Source organism: Mustela nivalis, assembly GCF_964662115.1.
Source record: "Mustela nivalis genome assembly, chromosome: 9".
Classification (NCBI taxonomy): domain Eukaryota; kingdom Metazoa; phylum Chordata; class Mammalia; order Carnivora; family Mustelidae; genus Mustela; species Mustela nivalis.
The window spans coordinates 44490925-44513537 of record NC_139028.1 but is presented as its reverse complement, the minus strand read 5'-3'; the positions used below and the strand labels follow the sequence as shown (position 1 = coordinate 44513537).

General features: G+C 48.7%; 1 protein-coding gene across 5 annotated transcripts in view; it reads left to right on the top strand.

The window, feature by feature from the left end:
* AMOTL1 (angiomotin like 1) overlaps nt 1-22613 on the top strand; it is a 92784-nt gene that overhangs the window by 21398 nt on the left and 48773 nt on the right. For 3 of the 5 annotated variants that reach the window (XM_082684079.1, XM_082684078.1, XM_082684082.1), the window contains exons 2-4: nt 3032-3184; nt 7700-8627; nt 20028-20319. In XM_082684079.1, coding sequence (XP_082540205.1) covers nt 3032-3184; nt 7700-8627; nt 20028-20319 — 1373 coding nt within the window. The remainder of the gene's footprint in view (nt 1-3031; nt 3185-7699; nt 8628-20027; nt 20320-22613) is intronic. The other 2 variants (XM_082684080.1, XM_082684081.1) reach the window with 1 other exon arrangement.

Genomic DNA, 22613 nt, shown 5'->3' with positions numbered 1-22613 from the left:
GCCTGTTCTATTAGCCTCTTTACAGATTCAGGATCTGATCTCAGGGAAGAAACTGGTTGTGGTGGAGGTGAAGCAGATGAGGTCACCCAGGGTTCTTCTGCCTCTTGCCTACCCCCAGAAAACTCACGTCATTTTCCCTTCAACAATGAGGTCCTTTGTTACGGCTATATTGAGTAAGGGGGGAAAAAAAGTCTTGTCCAGGGTTGCATTACCTAAAGGCTTCGGGACAGGTACAAAGAAAGTAACACCATAAAACCATAATGGGAAGTGAGCTTCAGAAATAAGCCAGAAGCAGTCACTCTCAGAGAGAGCCCCACAGGATTCTTCTTGTTGACACAGAGAGGTGGATTTGGTAAAGAAGCGGACCGTTCTTGGTGAGATGGATCAGAGCCAAGATGAGACCAAAATGTCGACCGCTCCAGCCAGAATTCCAGAACTTCACCGTTTGTGGCGCACATCACGGACAGATCCCTGGCCCTCTGTCAGGAGCCCTGGGACCTGCCCACTCCCCAAGAGGGAGACGCTATAGAGAGCTCACTCCATTACGCTGGCCTTAGCCTGTTTGCCATTGCTCGTGCCCCTATCCCCCTGTAGGCTAAAGCTGTGTTGGTGGTCTTCCTGGGACAAAGATTGGCTTGAAAGAAGCAGGTTACTACTGCAGGTCAGGAAGTCCGGAGGACCCCATGTGGAAATAGTCTTTATGTAGCCCCTGGGGCAACCTCACAGCTGCCTAACACACCTTTGAGTACGTGGGGATCCTTGATTGGCTGTGCACCGCTCTAAAACCACTACCCTGCCTGGGGCCCTGGACAGGAGCCAGGCCTTGCAGGGGCTCCCCTGGTGGGAGTGTTACCTGGAAGTGTCCGTGGATTCTCCCAGCCTTGCTCCTGGGGGTGGGGACCGCTAACAAAGCCCACAGCATTCCCCCTCGTATGTTGTCCTGTGGCACGCGTTTCCTTCCAGTTCTTCGTGTCAGCTAGCCTTGACCCCGTGGGGTAGATCGTGTACCCTGCCTTCACCTAAGAAAAGAGCCTCGGTTTTTGCTGTAGGAGTTCCTAGTGAAGATTCTGAACTAGCATAGGAGGGGAAGGATTATGTACCTGTGGGATTAAGGGCAAGGCCTTGCTTTCATTTTTGCCATATAGCCCAGGAATCTGCTGCCGCAGACCCAGTGACACACATTCTGGTCATTTTATCTTGCCTGACAGGCGAGGAAGCTACAAAGAGCGTGATTCGGTGGGTGCGTCAGGCTGGACGAGCTCACTTGGTTCACTTGGCTTAGTGGAGCCATGATACCGGGCCTGTCTGTCTGCAGGGCCCATCTGGTCATCTGCTGGGCTCTTTCTGCAGCTCCCAGGAGTAGGGGTGGGGGGCAGTGGGAACGGGACTCTCTGGGAATGCGTGGGACACCCAAGTGTACAAAAAAAGCAGTCTTAAGTGATTGTTGATATGTGGTTGGACATCCTGTCCCTCAGTCTGCGGGTGTGTGCGAAGTGCTTTTGCGCTTTCCTAATATTGAGGCCTGTAGCCAAATGGTGAAAGGCGGCGTATCTCTGGTGCCTTCTCTGCTGATGTGGGGACAAGGATTGCTCTCCGTATGCTCTGTGGCCTGGAGCCTCGAACCCGCTCTCCTTTGCCAGGCCACTGGATAAGCTGTGGAAAATCAGTTTGTACCAGGGTTCCTGTTACTGGTTCCTGGGCTGCGCAAGGATAGAAACGAGGCTGTATCCCAAAATCAAAGGCACAGACAAGGCTTTACCAGGGTTACAGCTGGAGCTGAAGGGAGACTCAGCGCTAGGACAGATAAGTTAGACTGGCTGGAACAGAAAGGAAGTCCTGCAGCCTATAAGGCTCCTCCTCCGCTTCCCACGCTGGTTTAATTTGCTAATGAGGGGGCGGGGGAAAGAACGTTTCTTGATTGGTTGAAAGGGCCTCGTTCTGATTGGTTGATATTGGCCGGCCATTCCATTCCGCCAGCTCACGATGCTTTCGGAGACCGGGTCCTCTGTTCTAAGGCCAGCTTGTATGTGGGGCTGCATCTCGGTTCTGGTAACCGTGGTCCCTGTCTCATTGTAGTCATGAGAACGGCTTAGTGCAGAGGTTCTTAGCTAGGTTCTGTACCGGAAGCCTATACCTATGCACACACACCCTACACATTCCTTTATAGGCGTATACACTTTTACATACATACCCTTAATTAGGCCTCCGTTTCATTAGCAGATTGCTCCCCATTCTCACCTAAAATATTGAGCCACGTGACTAGATGGTGTCACCCAGAGTTATATGCTTGCACATGCCATTCCTGAGCCAGATCCATAATGAGAAAATGCCACTCTCTCTTTTTGAAATGTGTGGGTCCTCAACTAGTGGGATCTCATGTTTAGTGCCTATAGGGTTTACTACTGTGTCACGTTGAATTGGAACAGGAAGCCCATTCCGGTTTGAGTGTAAAGCAGATAAACTGGGGCTGAGAGGCCGGCGCTCGGCAGAGAGCCAGAACCCAACGACCCCGGCTCACACTGCCGCGTGGGTTCCAGAATCCTTGAGTGGGGCTGCGAGCTCTGTCCTGGGCTGGGACAGGCTCTTGCTCCCACGTGGTCTGGCGACACAGCCAGCCCCTCTTGGTGTCTTTTATGTCTTCGGTGACACAGCTGCTCTTCTCATTTTAGTCTCCTTTTCAGGCCTCCCCACCCCTGTCCTTTTCTGGCCCCCGCCTTGACCATCCCGAACTTTGCGATTTGTCCAGTTCTGTAGGGGGCGTGATTTCTTTCGGTGCGTGGAACTGGGTCGTGTGAAATCATCATGACTTCACTCAGTGTGTCTTGTAGGTTGTTATTTTGACCTCACGGGTCATTTTGGTGGGTGGTTGGACTTGCGATAATTCTGAATGTTAACTTTGGAATTTTCTGAATCAAAAAGACAGCTCCGAGTTGGGTGTTGGGAGAATGCCTCGTGGGCTCTGGTGAGTCACACAGGAAGGAGGGAGAGGAGGACTTCATTGGCACTAATAGGCACTTTGCTTCTTCCCCAGGTCCCCCTCCTGTTTGTTACAGCCCCGGTAGTCCCGCCCCGATTCTGGAAGACCCCAACTACTTTTTCCCTGACTTCCAGCTCTATTCTGGGAGGCGTGAACCATCTGCTTTGACAGTGGAGGCAAACGGTAGTAGCATCAGGGAAAAAGTTGGTAAGTCCTTTTACTGGCATTTCGGTTGGAAAAACAGGATGATCATATGTTTCTGATTTTTAGCCTTTTGCTTAATTTTTTTTTCTGTCCTTGTTTTACAAACCGGCCAGTTGTATTATTGATTGTCTTTTTATTGGTGGGTGTCTTATTCTTAATGTTTGTGCTCTGGTGTCAGTAGACTGTTTTATAATAATATGTGACTCTCAACAGACAGAGTTCTTATGTAGGAACTTAAGAGTCATACCATTTATTCCCTAATTTTTCTCTAATTCCTATATACATTTTTGTAGTATTTTTTTCCAGAACTTTTCCCTCCTCCTTTGCTTTTACTTTTATCTCTTTCTGCAAATAATTGAGAAGTTCAGAAGAAATTCAAAGCTATAGTAGGCAGGGAACTGATTCCTGTGTGAAAACTTCTTGCCTATTTTTGAGGGCATTTGAAATTGGTAAAACTAGAAGGGAATCTTTAAAACCACTGAAGGAGGGGTGCCTGGGAGGCTCAGTCGTTTGGGCATTTGCCCTTGACTCAGGTCATGATCCTGGGCTCCTGGGATCGAACCCCACATCGGGCTCCCTGCTCCATGGTGAGTCTGCTTCTTCCTCTCCCTCTGCTCTTACCCTTGCTTGTGTGCTCTCTCTCTCCTGCTCTCTGTCAAATAAAAAAAAATCTTAAAACAAAAACAAAACAAAAAGCACTGTAGGGAGGGATCTCCTGGTTCTTGGCAAATGTGCTTATGAAAAGGAAATTCAGTAGTTTTCACGCTTGAGGAGAACCCCTCTCCCCCAAGTCATTATCTTTTGGAAATACATTTGTCTTTTTATTTGCATTTTTAGTCAAGTTGTTTACAATGTTTATTTTTATGTGAATTCGTTTGTGCCACAAGCCTTTCATAACAGTTATCCTGAGGGCAGGGACTGTGTTCTCTTTACCTTCTACCTCCAGCACCTGTCTGAAGGCCTGGATGTAACTGGTCGGTGGGGAAGATTTTCACAGTGAGTGTGTGGCCCACCGAAGCCCACACTGATCTCTCTTTCCTTGGGTTCTTCATTGCTTATTATAGTTCTTTGGCAATTCATCTTACATGGACTTCCAAAAACCTGTTTCTCGTGTTTGAAATTTTTTATTGCTGAGTTTTGGGCTTATATCTTAGTTACAGTATACCCTCTTGGGAAGTAGGGAATAAGTTCGAACTTACTGCACATGCAGTCTTATGGAGTAGAAATGAAGTCTGCCCATTTCCCAGAGGGGAGGGTTTCAGAGAAGCCAAGTAACTTGCCTGAGGTCTTGGGGGTGTGATTTGGAGGGTGTGGGGGAGGGGAGAGGCAGACCCGTGTGATCAGAGTTCTGGTCATGAGCTTCAGGACCCAGTCTGTAAAGTTCTTGAAGTTGCAGGACAATTATTTTCTGAATGCCTTCTGTGCATCAGGGTTGTGTTCTAGGCACTGCAGAGATAGCAAGTGAAGAGAGCAGATAAAACTCTGCCATCTCGTTCTTGAATTCTGGTAGAAGAGTATAGATCATATATGCAGGGTGGATTGGAAGAAGAGGCCAGAGGCAAGAGATGTGAGGAGGCCATTGGAGACCTCTAAGGCAAGTGGTAGGGAGAGCAGGCACCTGGGAAGTGGCTGAGGGCATGGAAATTAAGGTTGCAGTCTTTTACTATCGCTAAGACACTAAAAATGTCATCTAGTGTCACCTTTTGTCATATTTTAATGCCAAAAAGAGTAAGAGGGATGTGACCTTTCATAGCCCTTGCCTAAAAAAAGATAGAGGCATAAACCTAATGACAAGCATCTGTGGGTACACACGTGTATATGGGCGATATACTACCACCTTTATTTTTTCTCATTTTACTGGACCAAGAAAAACTAGTTTGGCACTTGATCAAATGTGGAGAGAAAAAGAGATAAAGGGCCTTAAAAGTACATCTGAAATTTCTGTCTGGATGGCTTACAGGGTAAGGCTGCCAATTACAGAAAACACAAACAAACAAAAAGGCAACCTTGGGGAAGAAAGATGGTTTGGGGGGAGACGAGGTATTCTGTGTATATATAGAAACAGAGCCATCATTGTCTGGGATTGTAGAAGTGAGGCTCCTTGGCGATGATCTAGTTCAGTTCCCTCTCTTTACCCATGAGGAGATTGAGCTCAGAGATCGTGATTTGCTCAAGGTCACACCTGTAGTAAGTGCTAGAATTTTTACTTACTGCTATGTAATTTCCTCAATACACTACTTACTAGTATTGTGAAATGGACAGATTTTCCTGCACTCATGCAGGAGTTCTTAAATGTTTGATCCCCTGTTACATGCACACTGGGTTCTGTGCACTAACAAGACCGGGATAGGTTGGCAGGATCCTTGCCTTTAAGAAGCTGAGAGTCTTGGATAAATAATCGCTGCTGTCTAGAGCGATAACGGTTCTAATGGTGATCTGTATGAATGGAGAAGGCACTTAGGAGTAGGGGTCAAGTCTGCTGGGCTGCAGTGGGACAAGTTATACTCCAGAGTAGCTGTGAGCCCTCATTTGAAGCATGTCTAGGAATTTCCCAAGAAGACCTGGTGAGGTGCATCCCTCTTGGCAGAGGGAAGAACATGAATGAAATCCTAGAGGCGGGAGACAACTGGCGTGTCTGGGAGCTATGTGGTCTTAGGTACTGCTGGACTCACGCACCGAGGGGTGGCCTGGGAGGGGAGGTAGTGGTAGTGGCCTGAACTGTTGCTGGTTCCCCCTACCTGCTGCAGCCTAGGGTAGGATGTCAGTTTCATCTTGTAATTCACTACTGAGGAATTTTGTGCAGAGGAGTGATATAGTTAGGTTTTCCTAGTTGAACAGTCTTTCAGGGTAACGTGGAAGATAGGTTGAGGTCTCCCGGGTGGGTTTGGAGGTGGGACCGAGTGTCAGAAAAATAGATAAGAGGCTGCTGGAATTGTCTGGGTATGAGACACCATGGGCTTTGCAGTGTTGTGGAATAAATACAGCTTTTTTTGTAGAATGAGTCAGATCCCGACTCTGGCTCTTCCTACCTCTGTGACCCCTGTCATTCGCCTTCTCTGAGCCTCTCTCCTCATCTGTGAGATAGGGGAAATGATATCTGTCTCGTATGATCATATGTGCCTCATACGATTATCTGAGGGATAAACGAAATAACATGTGGAGAGAATTTAGCACAGTACCTGGTGCATCATATGTACTTTTAAAATGGCTCTTACGGTTACATTATCAATAATACACTTGGGGACTGGAGGGGAATGAAAAAGGTTAGGAGAGGTGTTTAAGAGGTAGAGTTGGCAGGCTAATACTGGATGCTAGAGGTAAGGGAGGAGAAGGAACTTTGGAAAACGCCCAGGTTTCTGGCTTGGCTAGGAGTAGATGAGGGAGGGATATGGGGGTTGGTGGGTAAGTGCTGGGGGCTGGGAGGACATGTTGAGTGTGGCGAGCCAACGGGCCGTCTGCTGGGGGCGGTAGATGTAGGTCATGAATCAGTCTTCAAAGACGGGTGGCCGGTATGATGGCCTGGGAGATTCTGTTGAGTGATGGTGGGAGAGCTTTCAGGACAGAGCTGTGGGAAATAACCAGAATTTAAGAGGCGGGTGAAGAAGAGGGGGCCAGAGAAGAAGTGCCCAGAGAGGCAGGAGCTGGAACCAGGGCAGGGGTTGGAGGTGGGAGACCTGGATGCTTCAGGAAGCACTTCAGGAAGGAGATGCTCACCATGACAAGTCTGAAATGCTTCTGACAGGTGAGGTGTGTCATACGGGAGATGGAATATTCTCGCTGGGCTTGGTAGTTAATCAGAACTTTAGGGAGAGTGGCAAATGGGGCATTTGGCAAGAGGAGACGGGGAGTATAGACTGCTTACCGAGGACAATCGAAGAGAACAGGAGTACAGATGCATAGAGGCAGTTAGAGGTATGTGGCTAGGGCCAAGAAAAGGGGATTCCTTTTTGTTTGATCTTGGTTTTTTTTTGTTTCCATTTTTTTTTTTTTTTTAAAGATGGGAAAGATTTGGCATGTTTATATGAGGAAGGCAAGGAGCCAGCAGGGAGTTTAAAGGAAAGGGAGGGGGTGAAGGACAGCAAGGTCCAGGAGGAAGCAGGAGATGAGGGAATGGAGGGTAGTAGCCTCGCTGTGAGTGGGAGCAACACTTCCCTGAGACACTCAGGGTAAACGGAGGTGGCAGTGTATTTGAAATGTTGTCTTTAAAGGCTACTGTAGCAGGCACCTGGGTGGCCTGGGTGCCTTCAGCTCAGGTCATGATCTGAGGGTCCTGGGTTTGAACCCTACACCAAGCTCCCTGCTGAGCCTCTGTCCCTCTGTTCCTCCCCCTGTGCACTCTCTCTCTCAAATAAATAAATAATCTGTAAAAATAAATAAGTAGATAAATAAATATATAAAGTGATAAAAGAAAAAGAATAAAGGCTACGGTAGCTACCATGTTAATTACTCAGCATGTAGATCCAGACCCGTGTCCCCATGGCACATCCTGACACCCTTTTCCCTCTGTTTGCCTTCTAGTTGAGGAGCCCCCGTGTCACTTCCAGCCCCCAAGCCTCCTGCGGACGTCAGAGGTGGAGATGAGAGGTTCCGAGGATGCGGCCGCTGGGACAGTGTTACAGCGGCTGATCCAGGAACAACTGCGGTATGGCACCCCGACCGAGAACATGAACTTGCTGGCCATTCAGCACCAGGCCACAGGGAGCGCAGGACCCGCCCACCCCACGAACAGCTTTTCTTCCACGGAAAACCTCGCTCCAGAAGACCCACCAATGGTCTACCAGGCGGCGCGCCAGGAGCCACAGGGTCAGGAACACCAGGTGGACAACACGGCGATGGAGAAGCAGGTGCGGCCCCCGCAGCCTCAGCAGAACAACGAGGAGCTGCCCACGTACGAGGAGGCCAAGGCGCAGTCCCAGTTCTTTCGGGGGCAGCAGCCGCCGCCGCCACCGCCGCCGCAGGGGACTGTCGGGCACAGTTACTACATGGCCGGGGCCGGCGGTCAGAAGGCCCGGACCGAGGGCAGGCCCACGGTGAGCCGCGCCAGCAGCGGGCAGGCGCACAAGGATGAGGCGCTGAAGGAGCTCAAGCAGGGCCATGTGCGCTCTCTCAGCGAGAGGATCATGCAGCTGTCATTGGAGAGGAACGGTGCTAAGCAGCACCTCCCTGGCTCTGGCAACGGAAAGGGGTTCAAGGCAGGAGGGGGACCCTCCCCCGCCCAGCCCGCGGGGAAAGTGCTGGACCCCCGGGGTCCTCCGCCCGAGTACCCCTACAAGACCAAGCAGATGGTGTCCCCCGTCAGCAAGAGCCAGGAGCACGGACTCTTCTACAGCGACCAGCACCCAGCGATGCTGCACGAGATGGTCAAGTCGTACCCCGCCCCTCAGCCCGCGAGAACAGAAGTGGCCGTCCTGCGGTACCAGCCGCCCCCAGAGTATGGGGTGACCAGGTGATTCTCTCTCGGGCCCATGGGTTTAACCTGGCTTTTCAAGATTTCGAGATCATGTTCTCCGAGCTTGTTATTTTCAAGGCGGGTTGGGTTTCAGCCATTAGGTTTTTTTTTTTTTTTTTTCCCTTGCGCGTGATACTTAATAAGGCACTTCTGGACCAGAATACGTAGAGTGAAACAGAACACAGATCAATAGAGGATTGTCTCCAAATGTAGCAGAAGGCGATCGGGGATTTATGAGTTGAGGGGAGGAGCCTCGGTCTCTGGCCATCCTTGGGAGCTCTGCCTAGTGGCCAGGCAAAGCGGCAGTTTTCTTGGCTGTCTCTGTGGACAGTGTCCAGACTCCTGGAGCTTATTATTGCCATGGGGTTTTATGGAGCTATTCTTCATTGTAGATTTGAAAGGAAAACGTAGTCTGAATGCTAGAACAGTGGAGCTAAAAGGGCCATAGAAATCTTAGAGTTTCACCTCTGTATTGAGCAGATGAGACACTAAAGCCTAGAGAGACACCTGCATTTTCGAGGTCCGCCGCTCTGGGCCGCTGGAACGAGATTGCAGTGGCCTGACCATCAACAGCTGTTCCCTCCATGGCCCTAATTCTAATCCTTCTTCCTACTGATGGCTGGATTCGGCAGCACTTACAAGGTGTCTCCTCTGTGCGGCCTTGTACCTGGTTTGAGATGAAGAAGGGCTCCCACCCTCAAGGACCTCATCTCGCTGTCCTGGTGGGGCCAGCCCCTGAGCCCATCACTGCTCTGTAGGGTCTGTTTGAAGGCAGTACGTGGAGTGCTTAGAACCAGAGAGATTGTATGACTCACACCCGGAGGCAAGGGGGAGAGCCCCACAGAGGAGGTGACGTCCACGCCGGGTCTCAGAGGACCAGTAGGGCTGTGGGGAAAGCATGTGAGGAGATGGGGTAGCAGAACACACTGTGTGGGGGGAATGGGCTGGTTTGGTCTGGAACACACCCAGGTACCACGGGTGGGTTAGGGAGGGGCCAGCAGTGGCAGAGATGTGTTAGAACACGGAGCTGAGACCAGCTGGTCAAGGTCTCTGGGAGTCCTTCTATGGAGTTTGGAATTTAGCCATAAGCAGTTGGGAAAGCCAGTGTTTCCAGGGAGAGACTCTGTGTGTGTTTATTAGGTTGACTTCAGTGGCGGTCGAGGATGGATCCAAGGAACAGGACCAGAGGCCATGAGACCTCCAGGGACAATTTCAGTAGTCCAGCTAAGAACTGGTGAGCACGGCCTATGTTGGAGGCCGGAGGTACAGGGGAGCGTTATGTGCTGTGAGAGGCAGAAAAGTCACAGAGACAGGACTTAATGACTGATAAGACCCAGAAGCTGAGAAACAAGAGGTCAGTTGGAAATCAAACTCTCAAGAGAGAAATTGGGTCTGAAGGTACAAATTCGGGAGTAATGAGCATTTCAATGCTGCCAGGCTTCTTGGAGAGAGGTGGAGCAGGAGAAGGGGAGGCGAGTGACCACTGCCTGTTCTTGGCTATGTCATCATTCTCACAAAGGGCTTTATCTGTCTGTTTCCAAATCAGGTGAGTTGAGTTTTCCCTGGGGGACCCCAGCGGCTGTGTGCAGAGTGCACCTTGGCTGTACGTCTTCTGAAAAGGCAGCGAGTGGGCCTTGGCAGAGGGAGAGAGCTGGCTTGCCTGCCCTCGGCTTCCCGGCTGCTGACCGTTCCGCCGCGTGTTAGGCTGGGAATGCCAGCTTGGAAGCAGGATAGCACCTCGGAGAACTCTGCCAGGCTCTGGACCTCATTCTCCCCAAAGGCATCATAGTCTGACTGAGGAATCCAAGATGGGGCCTGCGGGGCTCTTGTTTTTTACCCTTTCATAACTCCTCGAGCCACAGGAGACATTTGAACTTTAAAACTGTAGGTTTGAAGAGGGGGGAAGAAAAGTCTTCCTATGTCTGGCATATGTGCCACATTGATTCAAGAGACTTGTTTATAGTCGTCAAGGGTGTTTATCACAGGATCAAATCAGAGTTTGTGATGTTTCACCTTTTTTCCTGAACATTTGACTCAGCCTTTAGAGCTTGCTGGAAGGTGGGAACATCCCCAAAGGAAGCCTTCCTCTTCTCTTTGGCTTTACAGCAATGCATCACATGGGTCATTTTGGTTTTTTGTCATCTGGCCGTAGGTGAGCTAGGAGGTGGGAAACAGGATAGGGGGCGAAGAGAAGCAGCAGTAAGAGATCTACCCAGTTACTTGTGGAAAGTGTCATTTGTCTCAAAGTTATGACGTCAAAAAGAAGAAGAAATGCGTGAGGGATTTGAGCTAATTGCCAGGCTTGGTGGCCGGACTGACACAGCACATCAAAATGGCTCCAGAGAGGTAACAGACAGGCCACTGAGGCTCGGGCCCAGCGCTGAAAGGCCCCTTTGTGAGCCTGGCCATGGCTCACCAGCATGGCTCCAGCGGCCCAGCCCTGGGCCGACAGAGTCAACAAAGGTACGTGCATACCAGTCCTGCCGCAGACACATCCAGCGTGATCTGAACTCCCAGGGTGGGATCTGAGACTCAGCAGTGTGCGATCTTCGAGTTTCCTTCAACCCAGGAGATTTGAGTTTCGTGGTTATGTTCCTTTGCACCTAAAGAGTTATCTATTCATCATTGATGGCGGTAGTTTTGAAAGCTGTAGGCTGTGGTGTCCGTACCTCACAGACTCCTGGCCACCAAGGAAGGGCCACTGAGTGAGGTCATGGAGTCCCATCTCCTGGCCCTTTACATTGTTCAGACTTCACAGCTGTTTGCCTACTGATAGAAAGGTCCAAAAGGCAAGTGAGACAGAGCACAGAGCTTATGACAGAAGGAGGAAGAACTTGGGAATTCTTGCCTTCATTACTGACCCACCATAGCTTATACATTTACCCTCCCTGACCTGCTAAAGGTGGAGATGTGTGGTGGTTTGTTGGAAAGCACTTTAGTCTCTTGGTGGGAGACCCCAGGCAGAAGCTATCAGTTACAGCCTCGTTGACTTGCTCCAGGTTGGCCCCTGTGGTGGGTGAGGTAGTGAGGCTGGCAGAGATGGGGAGACTAAGGCCCTGCTGAGGTGGCTGGTGGGGACCTCCAGGGAACAGGAGCTGGCCGAGGAGGAAGGCTCTGGTTGTATTCCTGCTCCATCATCCTTTTTCTTCCACCTGAAAGTGGTAAGGGATATAAAGGAGGACAAGCTGAGAATTGAACGGGTTGTTCTATGTAGAATTGGGCTTTAAGAAAAAAAAGCCAGCATTTGGGTGATAATTTGTACTCACTTTGTGGAGAGAGCATTCTAGAAGCACTGACCGCTGTCCGAGCAGTTGGGAGGACGTCAGTCAAGTGCATGTTTGCTTTCCAAGGAAGTCTGCCCATATTTCCGAAAGTGGAAACCGAAAAGGTGAAAAAAAATCACTTAAAGTAGCCTACTTTCTTAGTACAATGACTGTTAACATTTTCCTCTACACATTCATTTCTTCGTGTGTTATCCTCATAGATTATATTCAGTGGAGTATCTTGGCTTGTTTGTCGGGACTGTTGTATCACATTCTTTCTACAATAGTATCTCAGCTTGTTTTAACTCCTATCGTATCAGTGCTTTCTACAATACCACGCACTTGTTTTCCTCACCATCCTTTTTATTGCTGGGTGATATTTTATAAAGTATATAATTTACATCATAGTTTCTACAAATAATAGAGTGAACACAATCATGCATATCAACTTTTCTGTGCCCTGACTCCTGACACCTGGTCCTATCCCCTAGGACCCCTAGGAGGGTGGCTCTCTGAGTGCAGGATGGGAGGGCCTGAGAGAAGACCCCAAATATTTAAGACTTGGCAGTGTTTCTGAAAATTGGTGTGAAGGTGGAGCTAAAAACAGAAGGACCAACTGAATGTCTGTTTCGAGAGTGCGTGGAGCCCCCGGTCCCCTTCTCACTCAGGTTGTGGCTGGCTGCCCTGTCTGTCCTTGCCCCAGGAGAAGTCCGGGGCTCTGTTCTCTGGAGGAGGTCTCTGAACTTTTGGTTCACTTCTTTAGAAATCATTATTTAGGGTTGAAATTATTAGGTAAATTGTAACAAACATTTAATGACTCGTGATACCAGATAAGTTGGTAAAAATCGTTACAGTGTGTGTGTCACTGCCCTTTGACCAACCTTAGTCATTGTCATTACAAAACCTTCGCTCACTTAATGGGCAGATAGTGTTAATTCTTTATTTTACTTTGCATTATTAGCTGGGTTATTTGGGGGGTTAATTTAATGGTTAATTTAACCTTGCAAATTAGCTGTTTGTGTCTTCCGTTTGTATGATCTATATATTGTAATGGATTCAGAAGACACTAAAACCTGTGTTCTCTATCACTGGCCCTGACCTTGCAGTGTCTAGAACTCCATCTGTACCCTTAGCAGGGGGCAGTGGAACAGGACTAAAGCTTCAGTGCCTGCCTGCGCCAGGCACTCTGTGTGGGTGACCTTCCTCTGTTGTCACTGCATTTCTGAGGGGTGGGCACTGTCGCTGTCCCTACTGGATGGTAGGGGGGAATCCATGATGTTCATGGTAAGCACTGAGGCCCAGGCATAAGCATAGGAAGATCGTTTTACCAGCTTTCCAGGAGCAGGGAAAAGAGTGGTAACTGTTGATTAATATTTTTCCCATCTATGAATGTATTAATTGGATTTTTAGTATGTGAAGGGATACCTTATAAAGGCACGAATGATGGCATCTTTGACCCAGCCCTTTGTGCGGGCTGATAAAAGCATCTTACAGATGATGTCAAGCAGGAGGTGCTGCGGACCTCCTTGCAAGGAGAAGCTTGTTTGGTTCTCCCCCCTCCCCCCAAACCCTGCCGGGCCAGCCATGTCCACCACCCTCCTTCCCAAAAGGGCACGGGGTGACAGTTTCCTGCATCCAGAGAGAGAAAGTGTGGTGTAACTAATGTCCTAAGTCGCTCATATTTTCCTTTAAAAATGCACAGTGCATTTTTTCCCAGAGAAACCTCCAGGGCTAGTTTTATTTAGGATAGATGACATCCTCTGGGAACATGCCAGATGAGGGTACAGTAAGGAGGGAGGCACCAAGAGGGGACGGAGCCAAGGAGCGCACGTGACAAATGAAAGAGAGAGAACACCTCTCCCTCTCCCCAAGAAACTCATGTTGATTCAACTGTGTAAGCAGAGTGCAGTTTAAACCATGAACAAGGACAGAAATAGGTGGCCAAGAGCAGGGCTCACTTGGTGGGGTTTGGAATGTGCTGTGTTAAAGAATGTTTGGTGGTCCCATCTTGCTTCCACTTGGAAATGTCTGGAGGAGGGAGGGGAATTTTCAGAGTAAGTGTATATTCAGAGCGGTGATTTGCAGTTTACAGAGTTATGAACATGAATTGCTATGGAGGACAAAAGGTAAACCAGGTCCAAGGTTGTTGGATTAAAAACTATGTGTTGCCCTTAACAGAAATGAGGCCATGGAGCCTTATTTACATTCCACCAGCTAAACATGTGTTTTGAATACGAGCATTAGAACTTGGGAGTTTCTACAGCTTTTAAGCTGGATTATGGCTGAATGAGCCAAGAAACATGCTGTTTATTCTGCGAAAAAGCTCTGCAGTATGGGAATTTCAAAGGCTAGGGTCAAGTTCAGGTTACTTTCTTAGGAAGCGTAACACAGTTCCAGCTATAATGAGTGAGACCAGTGACTTCTTCAAACAAGAGGATTGCCTCTGTCCATCCTGTGTGGAAATAAATCAGATCTTCGTTTACACAAGACTTGAGTCTTAATTTGGGCATTTATGAGTCTTGTTGGTGTCTGCACAATCAATGGGGGCCGGCGGGGAGGATTTGGGTTTGCATGAAGATTTGAGGGGTTTTGAGTTCTGGCTCTTCCATTTTGTAGTAAGTTGCATCAGTTCTCTGAGCCTCAGTTTCCTTATCTGCAAACTATTACTGCTCATTTTTTCTAAAACCCATTTTTCCCCCTCAACAAAGAGAAAGAAGGAAAGTAGAAATTATCTGCAGTCCCACTATCCGGAGATAACCAGAGTTCAGTAAGCTTTGGCTGTGTTGCCCCAAGGGTCAGAAAATCATAAGAGAGTACTCTAAGTGAGAAAGCTCTGTGTAAACAGGAGGTATTTTTGCTGAACGACGGGTCTTAACTCTTTAACCTCTTCACCACAGGCCAAGAAGAACTTTGTGATTTCATCTTGTTTTTAAACTCTTTTATCTCATTTTGTTTACTTTCTCTGATTATCACAATAATGATGCAGATTTTTTGGCTTATCTTCAGTTTCTAATTTTTCTACAGCATACATATATCTAAGTAATCTTAGATAATGAATTTTTAAAAAAGTAGCCACATGTGTCCATTGTAGAAATTTTATAAAGAAAAACAGGACAAGGAAGAAAAATCTATAATCCCGTCACATAGCTTGAGCCACGCTGACTTCTTATTATAATTCCTTCTAGTCATTTTTCTCTACATTGTGTTTCACACATACTAGGTGAAATCCTAATATGTCTAGATATGATTTGAAAAAAGTCTTTTCTTAGGGACTCAACGGAAGCTTGCTGAACTGAATTGTTAATGTCAGTACTGAAAAAAGTTGTTTTGATTTTATGTCTCTGTTAATAAGTTTGCTTTGGAATATGTCTTTAGCAGTCTGCATTTTTTCTTTTGAATTCCTTGATCACATCCTCTGCCTGTTTATCCATTGATGTTTATTTTCCTGCCACAGTTTGAAAAGTTTTTAATTTTTAATTGTTAATCACATGAGCCAAATTTATTAAATGTTAGCATGATGACCTAATTTCAGATGAACATTGAGTTTCATGTATTGAACATAACTTGCTCACCCTTGATGCCTGGGAATATGGGGAGAGCAGGGAGGGGTCTGACTGCTGGTCTCTTCGCATGAATTGCTCTGATGGTCACTGAATTCTGGAATTATCTCCCCAAATGAGGCCTTTTGGTGTACATTCAGTACGGTCGACAGCAGTGCTGTCCAATAAGAGTATAGTTATAAGCCACACGTGTCTACTCAAAAATGTTTTGGCAGCCACATTTTTTTAAAAGTTAAAAGAAAACAAGTGAAATTAATTTTAAAACATAGTTAAGTTAACCTGTTAAAAACATATTTTTAAAAACACGTTTTAGGGGCTCCCGGGTGACTCTGGGTAAAGCCTCTGCCTTCCGCTCAGGGCATGATCTCAGGGTCCTGGGATCCAGCCCTGCGTCGGGCTCTGTGCTCAGCGGGGATCCTGCTTCTCCCACTCCCTGGGCCCACCCCAGCTCGTGCTCTCTCTCTCAAATAAGTAAGTCTTTGAAAAAATAAATAAAAACACGTTTTAGTTAGCTAAAACCATGATCATTTCAACAGGTGATCAGCATTGAAAGCTATTAATGAGACAGTTTACATTTTTGGCCCTGAGTCTTCTGATTTTGATGTCTGTCTTCTACACTTCCTGCACATTTCAGGTGTTTGGGAGCACATATAGCTTGTGGCTACTCTTTGGGACCACACAAGTCCCAGAGGAGGTAAGACTCCGAGAGCGAGTGCCCTGACACATTCAGACATCGCCTTGAAACGTGCTCTTGTTCTCTGCTGTGCTGCGGGAAAGTTCTTAGATGCCCAAGGTTCTGTGGCGCTGTAACAAGCTTTGCTCCTTTACTGAGGTCGAGCATTAGGGACTGCGATCCTCATCACATGGGGTTTGAAGAGGAAGGGACACTCAGGTGGTTCTTCTTGCCTTTCTCTGAACACCAATGATCAGTGTGTGGTAATGACAGAGACTAACATGTTTAAGTGCTTCCCTTAGGATACACACAGTGTGGCATGCTTTATATTCCTTGTCTCATTTAATTCTCGCAACAACTCTGTGAGGTAGGTATGATCATCTCATTTAAAGATGAAGAAGTTAAAAACTCACCCGTGAGTCCATGGTTAGAAAGAAGCAGAAGCAGAGAAAAGAGACCCCGTGCTGAGGAATAGGGCTCTCCTGTACTAAAATGGGAGGTAACCCCCGTGTGGTGGGAGTATGATGGGTTTTAGGTCCCCCCAGTTGAAAGGCTCCCCCCTTTGTTTTGTTTTGTTTTATTTTGTAGTGAGATCGCAGCTCTGTGAATCCTGAAGTTTGCACACTTTAAAAATAAGTTATGTATGGCGTGAGAGCAGTGAATGCCCAAGTTTGTGAGAAGTCAGTACAACAGTGTGACATGCTAATGTGACACATTATATCCAGGTGTCACATAAATATGGAAGTTTATGAACGAGCTTGTGTATGAAGGCCTGTGATGTGCACAGAGGAGCAAATGGACTGGTGATTACTTGTCACCAATGATCCTGTTTTCCCAAGTCAAATAACATTGTCACTCCCATTTTGAGCTGCATTTTGTGACCCCAAATACATAAGAAGGGCAGTGATGGGGCACCTTGGTGCTCAGTCGGTTAAGCGGTTAAGCCTCCGACTTGAGTTTGGCTCAGGTCGCGATCTCAGAGTCCTGGGATGAGCCCCACATTGGGCTCCATGCTCAGCGGGTGGTCTCTTTCTCCCTCTGCCCCTCCCCCTGCTCGTGATCACCTGCACTCTCTCTCTCTCTCTCTCAAAAATCTTTAAGAAGAAAAAAAAAAGCAGTGACATGGAGCTATGTTATTATACTGGCAACATCAAGATTTGAGATCCTACCTAGAACCGATTATCTAGAACCAATCTAAACACCAGAGGTCTCTTCTTCAATACAATGTTGAGGGTTTAGCCATTATTTGAAAACACATCAAGCATATGTTGTCTCCCTAATTGCTCCTGGGGCAATTGCTTAGGGGCCAAATCAACTGACACATGTGTATTGGGTACCAACCTGGTTTAAGCCATCATCTTCTACCCTCAAAAAACATGCTAAAAATTTGGGAGAAAAGACACATGCGTGAAAAATTAAATAATATTACCTTTAAAATGAAAATTCAGGAGAACAAAAGACTTAATATAGGCCCGTGGTGGCAGGTTGTGAGAATCGTGATTTCAGCAGGTTGTCATTTTGGAGGAAAGAAGTGGCTACCAGTTCTGGGATCAGGCTATGTGCATATGGCCCGAGTCGTGGACGATGGAGGGCCAGTCTGCAAGAATTTCCTCCATGACCTCCATTTTGTCTCATAAATGTGACTCTTTAAATGCTGTATTTTTAATACATCACTGTAGACTTGGCTTTGCTCAGACATATTTAAGCAACTGGTCAGTTACTGGTCCGGTGGGTGGCACTTGGGAAAAGGTCACTGTCTGCGGCGCTCTGAGGCTCAGTGTGGGCGTAGGTGCTCACAGTGGGCCCCAGGACCTCAGGAGTGAAGGACCAAAGGGTGGCTGCCTTCCCTCCCTGCTCTCAGCAGGACAGAGAAAAAGTGAACTGCGAGGACTCTGGAATCCGAAAGCCTGGGCGTGGCTCTCCTTTATGTTCCTGTTCTCTCTGTTCTGGTTCTACGTTACCATCCTGTGCTTTGTTCTTCTCATCTTAATAGGCTGATAATGAGACCTATTTTAGAAGGCAGTTATAAAGGTTAAAATGAGACGCTGAATGCAAAAAGTGCTCAGTCATTGTTAGCCGTAACAGAGGAAATTTATTGGACTTATGCGTGCCATGCTCGGTGCCAGGCTTTTTATTAGGGGCTGTGGGATTCAGATGGTAACAGTAATGGTGATTATAGCTCACCCTTGTCCAGTGCTTACTTTGTGCCGGCCTTTATATATATTATTAAGCCCTCAAGCCCTTTAGCGTTGAGCTAAGTAGTACACAGTCCCAGGAGGTCAAGGCCCGTGGTGGCAAATAAGCTGGCTCTGTGACTTCACAGAAGGAAGTCGGGAACAAGTAGTAGATGATTACAGCATCGAATTCTACTCGCAGGTGTTTCTCAGTGCATACTGGTTCCCATCCTGTCTTTTTCCCTTTTCTTTGTGTTCTCATTGCTTGGGACGTGGCCGATCAACAGCATTATCTTTGGAAGCTGAGGATAGGTGGTTTCTGGTATGATCTCGTGAGAAATTGTCTGGTTCTGTGACACTCTTTCCCCCTCATTTCCACTAAGCCCAAATCTGCCTGGTCCAGATCTTTGATCTCACCAACCTGCTGGCAGAGTGGTGGAGCCAAGGAATGGACGTTTGCTGTCCGCCCATCGTCCCTGGTGATGGTCTGTTTATTGAATGTGTAACTGAGTTATTTGCAAGGCCACTGTTCTCCTTAGTAGAAGAGTTCCCATTTTGAAAAAGTGAGTTCTTTTCTGTTGCCTAACCTTGGCAAACACCCTTTTCCGGCTTTGCCATGCAAGTGACTAGTCGCCATCATGGATGACTTAGGTTGGCATTCAGGAACCACTTCCTTTTGTCCTAGATGGGAAAAAGATGAGAAGATAAGCCCACCTCTGACCATGAGTGAGTCCCAAATCCCTGAGGTTAATAAATGTGAAAAGATAGATGCCGCGGCCCATAGTTGCCTGGGCCAAAGGGAACCCCCAAGCTTCAGACAGTAGAGATGCAGGATCATCTGTGCCCACCTCGGCCCCAAGGAGACATGCCACATCTGTTCTGTCTCTTCCCGAAGACTTGCCCCTTTCATTGGATGGTACGATTTGTGCGAGGCCCCAAGTCTAGGAGTGATTTTTAAATTTTCTTCCCCTTTTCTCTCACTGTGCATGGTCTAACCGATGTCTCCCAAATCCATCCCTAAATGCCCTTCTGCTATGGCCTTGTGAGACTCCCATCGGTTCTCATCGAGACCACACGCAGCCTCCCTGCGGGGTGCCCTGCATGCGTTCTTGCCCCTGTGCGTCTCATCTCTACACCACCCCATGGGGCAGCTCCTCCATGGGCATGGACTACACTCTGAGGGCAGGGTTGGCCTTGGCTTACAAAGGCCCTTTCCTCTTGCTCTCTCTGCTCTTACCTTGTCCCACTTTTGCTGGCCGTGCTTCATATCCATGGGTCTGCCTGTGCTAGGTCCTAATGTAGGCCCCATACACCAGCCAGTTCTCCTACCTGGAATATTGTTCTGCCTCCTCCTTTACCCTCTTGCCCCAGCCATGGACTCCTTCTGGGTGTCTTTCAGACTTCAGCTCAGTCACCCACGTCCCCTTCCCTGCCCTCCCAGAATGAACTAGCCATTCACTGCCCCCCATCCCATGACCTGGTTTGGATGGCTCGCCTGTCTCTGTCTCCGAGAATGGAAGCTTCATGAGAACAGGGCCCTGCTAACCCCCGCCGCCCCAGCAGTGCTGATCCAGAGGGAGAACACATTACCTATCAGTGAGTGAGGGCCTGGTCCCGCCATCCTTCTCCAGCACAGGGATGTACACCAGTGGCCTGGGGTCTCACTGGGGACTTTCTCCTCCCACTGCGTTCCTAGGGTCTGATGCCTGTCTCCACTTCCCTTGCAGCCGCCCCTGCCAGCTCCCTTTCCCGTCAACGGTGCAGCAGCACAGCCCGATGTCCTCCCAGAACCCCCCGGTCAGCGGGCCACTGCACTCCGTGTCCTTGCCGCTGCCGCTCCCCATGACCCTGGCAGGCCCGCAGCCCCCGCCAGCCGCCTCACCCAGCCAGCAGCTCGGGCCTGATGCCTTCGCTATCGTGGAGCGAGCCCAGCAGATGGTAGAGATACTCACTGAGGAGAACCGGGTGCTTCACCAGGAACTTCAGGGTTACTATGACAATGCCGACAAGCTCCACAAGGTACGTGACTTCCCAATGGAAGGAGAGGGAGAAGCAGGGTCTCTGGGAGCGTCAGAATTTTTTACTGCCCGTCAGAGGTGGACGCTGATGACCACAGGCCGTCAGTGACCCCTTTTTATGCTGGACACCATGCAAAGCTTTACGGAGACAAATGAATAAGACACAGTGCATGCCTTGGAGAAGCTTCCAGGCCAAAAGAGGGAGCGTCCTCTGAGCTCATCCCTGCAGTAGAATGTCAGGTGTGGTGTGGGGGTGGGGTGGCCCTGGAGTGGGGGTGGGGTGGCCCTGGAGCCGAGACACAAGAGTTCAGTCTTATTCCCCTGGGTGGACAGTGTGGAAGAGGGAGCACCGAGGGGAACACAGAGCAATGGGTTGAGAGAGACAGGGTTCTCAGGAACCATGTGATTGCCCCTTGGGGTTCATCAGCTGGGCTCTGCAGAAAGCATCGTGGCCTCCAGGCTGCAGGTGAAGTCTGAGCGACGGCCTGCTGTCCAGCACTTGTCGGGCAGGGAGATGCCGTGCGAGTCCAGCCTGCGTCCTTACCACAGGACTATCAAGAGTATGGGGCTTTACACCAAGAGCCACAGTCAGTGGGAGAACTTCCAGCAGGATGAATGGCTGTAGGCAGTGATTTCATGATGTCCCACGTGTCAAGACCTGGAGGGCTTCTGGTTGCACGGAAGAGGTGAGGGGCACAGGCATCAGGATGTGGCAGAGTGGGAGAGCCACAGAGCCCTAGAGTTTCCTTTCTGGTGGGAGTGACCCTCTAGGAGTCTAAGTTCCTGGCTCTGTCCTGGACACCCAAGGGCTTTCATGAAGAGGAAAGGGCAGAATAGAAAGCCCGCCTGACTACAGGAGCATTGCCATGGAGCATTGCCATTTGGTCTCGTGTGATGGTTAGTGCTCCCGGCTGGCTGGCCCGAGTAGCGTTTCCCTCTCAGCTGGTCTTCTTGCTGGTCAGCGTTTCTGAAGTGGGAGTTCCTCTTCTTTCCTGGCAGTACACACTGGGAACAGTGGGCTTGGTGGTGCCAGTGTTTTCAGGCAGAATCTGCCCCAGCACGTTCGTGCAGAGCTTCTGCCCAAAGGGTCTGGAGCTCCCTGGAGTCAAGACCAGACTTGGCTCAGAGACCTCCGGATGCCTTTCCTGGAGGGGAAAGAATGAGAGCCAGAGAGAAAGGGGCTGCCTGAAGTTTGCGGCCCCACCTCCACCCTGGTTGCACCCCAGAAGCTGGGAAACAAGCACGTTGTCTTGTGGCCTTGGCTGTAAGTCCCTACTCAGACCCAAGCTTGCCTCAGACACCTACTGGGGCAGATTCCTTCTAGGCGCAGTCTGCACGTTGAGAAGGAGCTCCCAACCCCTCCTGGGAAGTAAGTCGTTCTTTCTTCTCCCAGGTGAAGCCCTGTGGCAGAGAGGTCCAGGAGTTAGGCAGACCCACCTGAGGGCAGTTTGGTTCTGGGTCTTTCCACATGGATGTCTCTGAATAGTGGAAGGTGCAGAAGTTGGGAGGTCTTGTTATTCTTGGTTGATTTTTTTTTTTTTAATTATTATTAACATATACTTTTTACTGACCCATCACAAGCATCGCTGTCTTGATTTCGGTGCACATTTCTGTTTTGAAAAACCAAATCAATCTCCCAGGGGCTCAGCTTCCCCACACAGGCGATGATTCTTAATCTTTGGGGCCAAAAGGATTGTGATGATTAAAAAAGTTAAAATCAAAAGCGGTTTCCCTTCTGGAACTCAAAAATCCTTCAGTCCCTTGAATATTACAAATGGTTCCTCCGCGTCATGAGTCAGTCATATGTCAGACTGGATTTGTCAGTTTGAACACACAGCTTTTTTTCTTTTTTTTTTTAAATGTATTTTTTTTTTAAAGATTTTATTTTTATTTATGTATTTGACAGAGAGAGATCACAAGCAGGCAGAGAGGAGGAAGCAGACTCCCCACTGAGCAGAGAGCCTGATGTGGGGCTGGATCCCAGGACCCTGGGATCATGACCTGAGCCGAAGGCAGAGGCTTTAACCCACTGAGCCACCCAGGCACCCCGAACACACAGCTTTTAATGGAGCCCGCTGTGTTCATCACTCGTCCCGAGCTGTTGTCTGCAACCAGCACCAAGAGACACAAGGGCTGCCTGAAGGCTGTGACATAACCTTTCGCAGCTTGTGTCCCCGAGGTGGGCCTTGTCCCAGGTCCTCCGTATGCATGGGCTGCCCTGCTCGGCCATCTGTCAGGACTGTTGGGTGAGGGGACGACCTCACTTCTTAGTGAGGATGACCCTGGTTTTGGTGG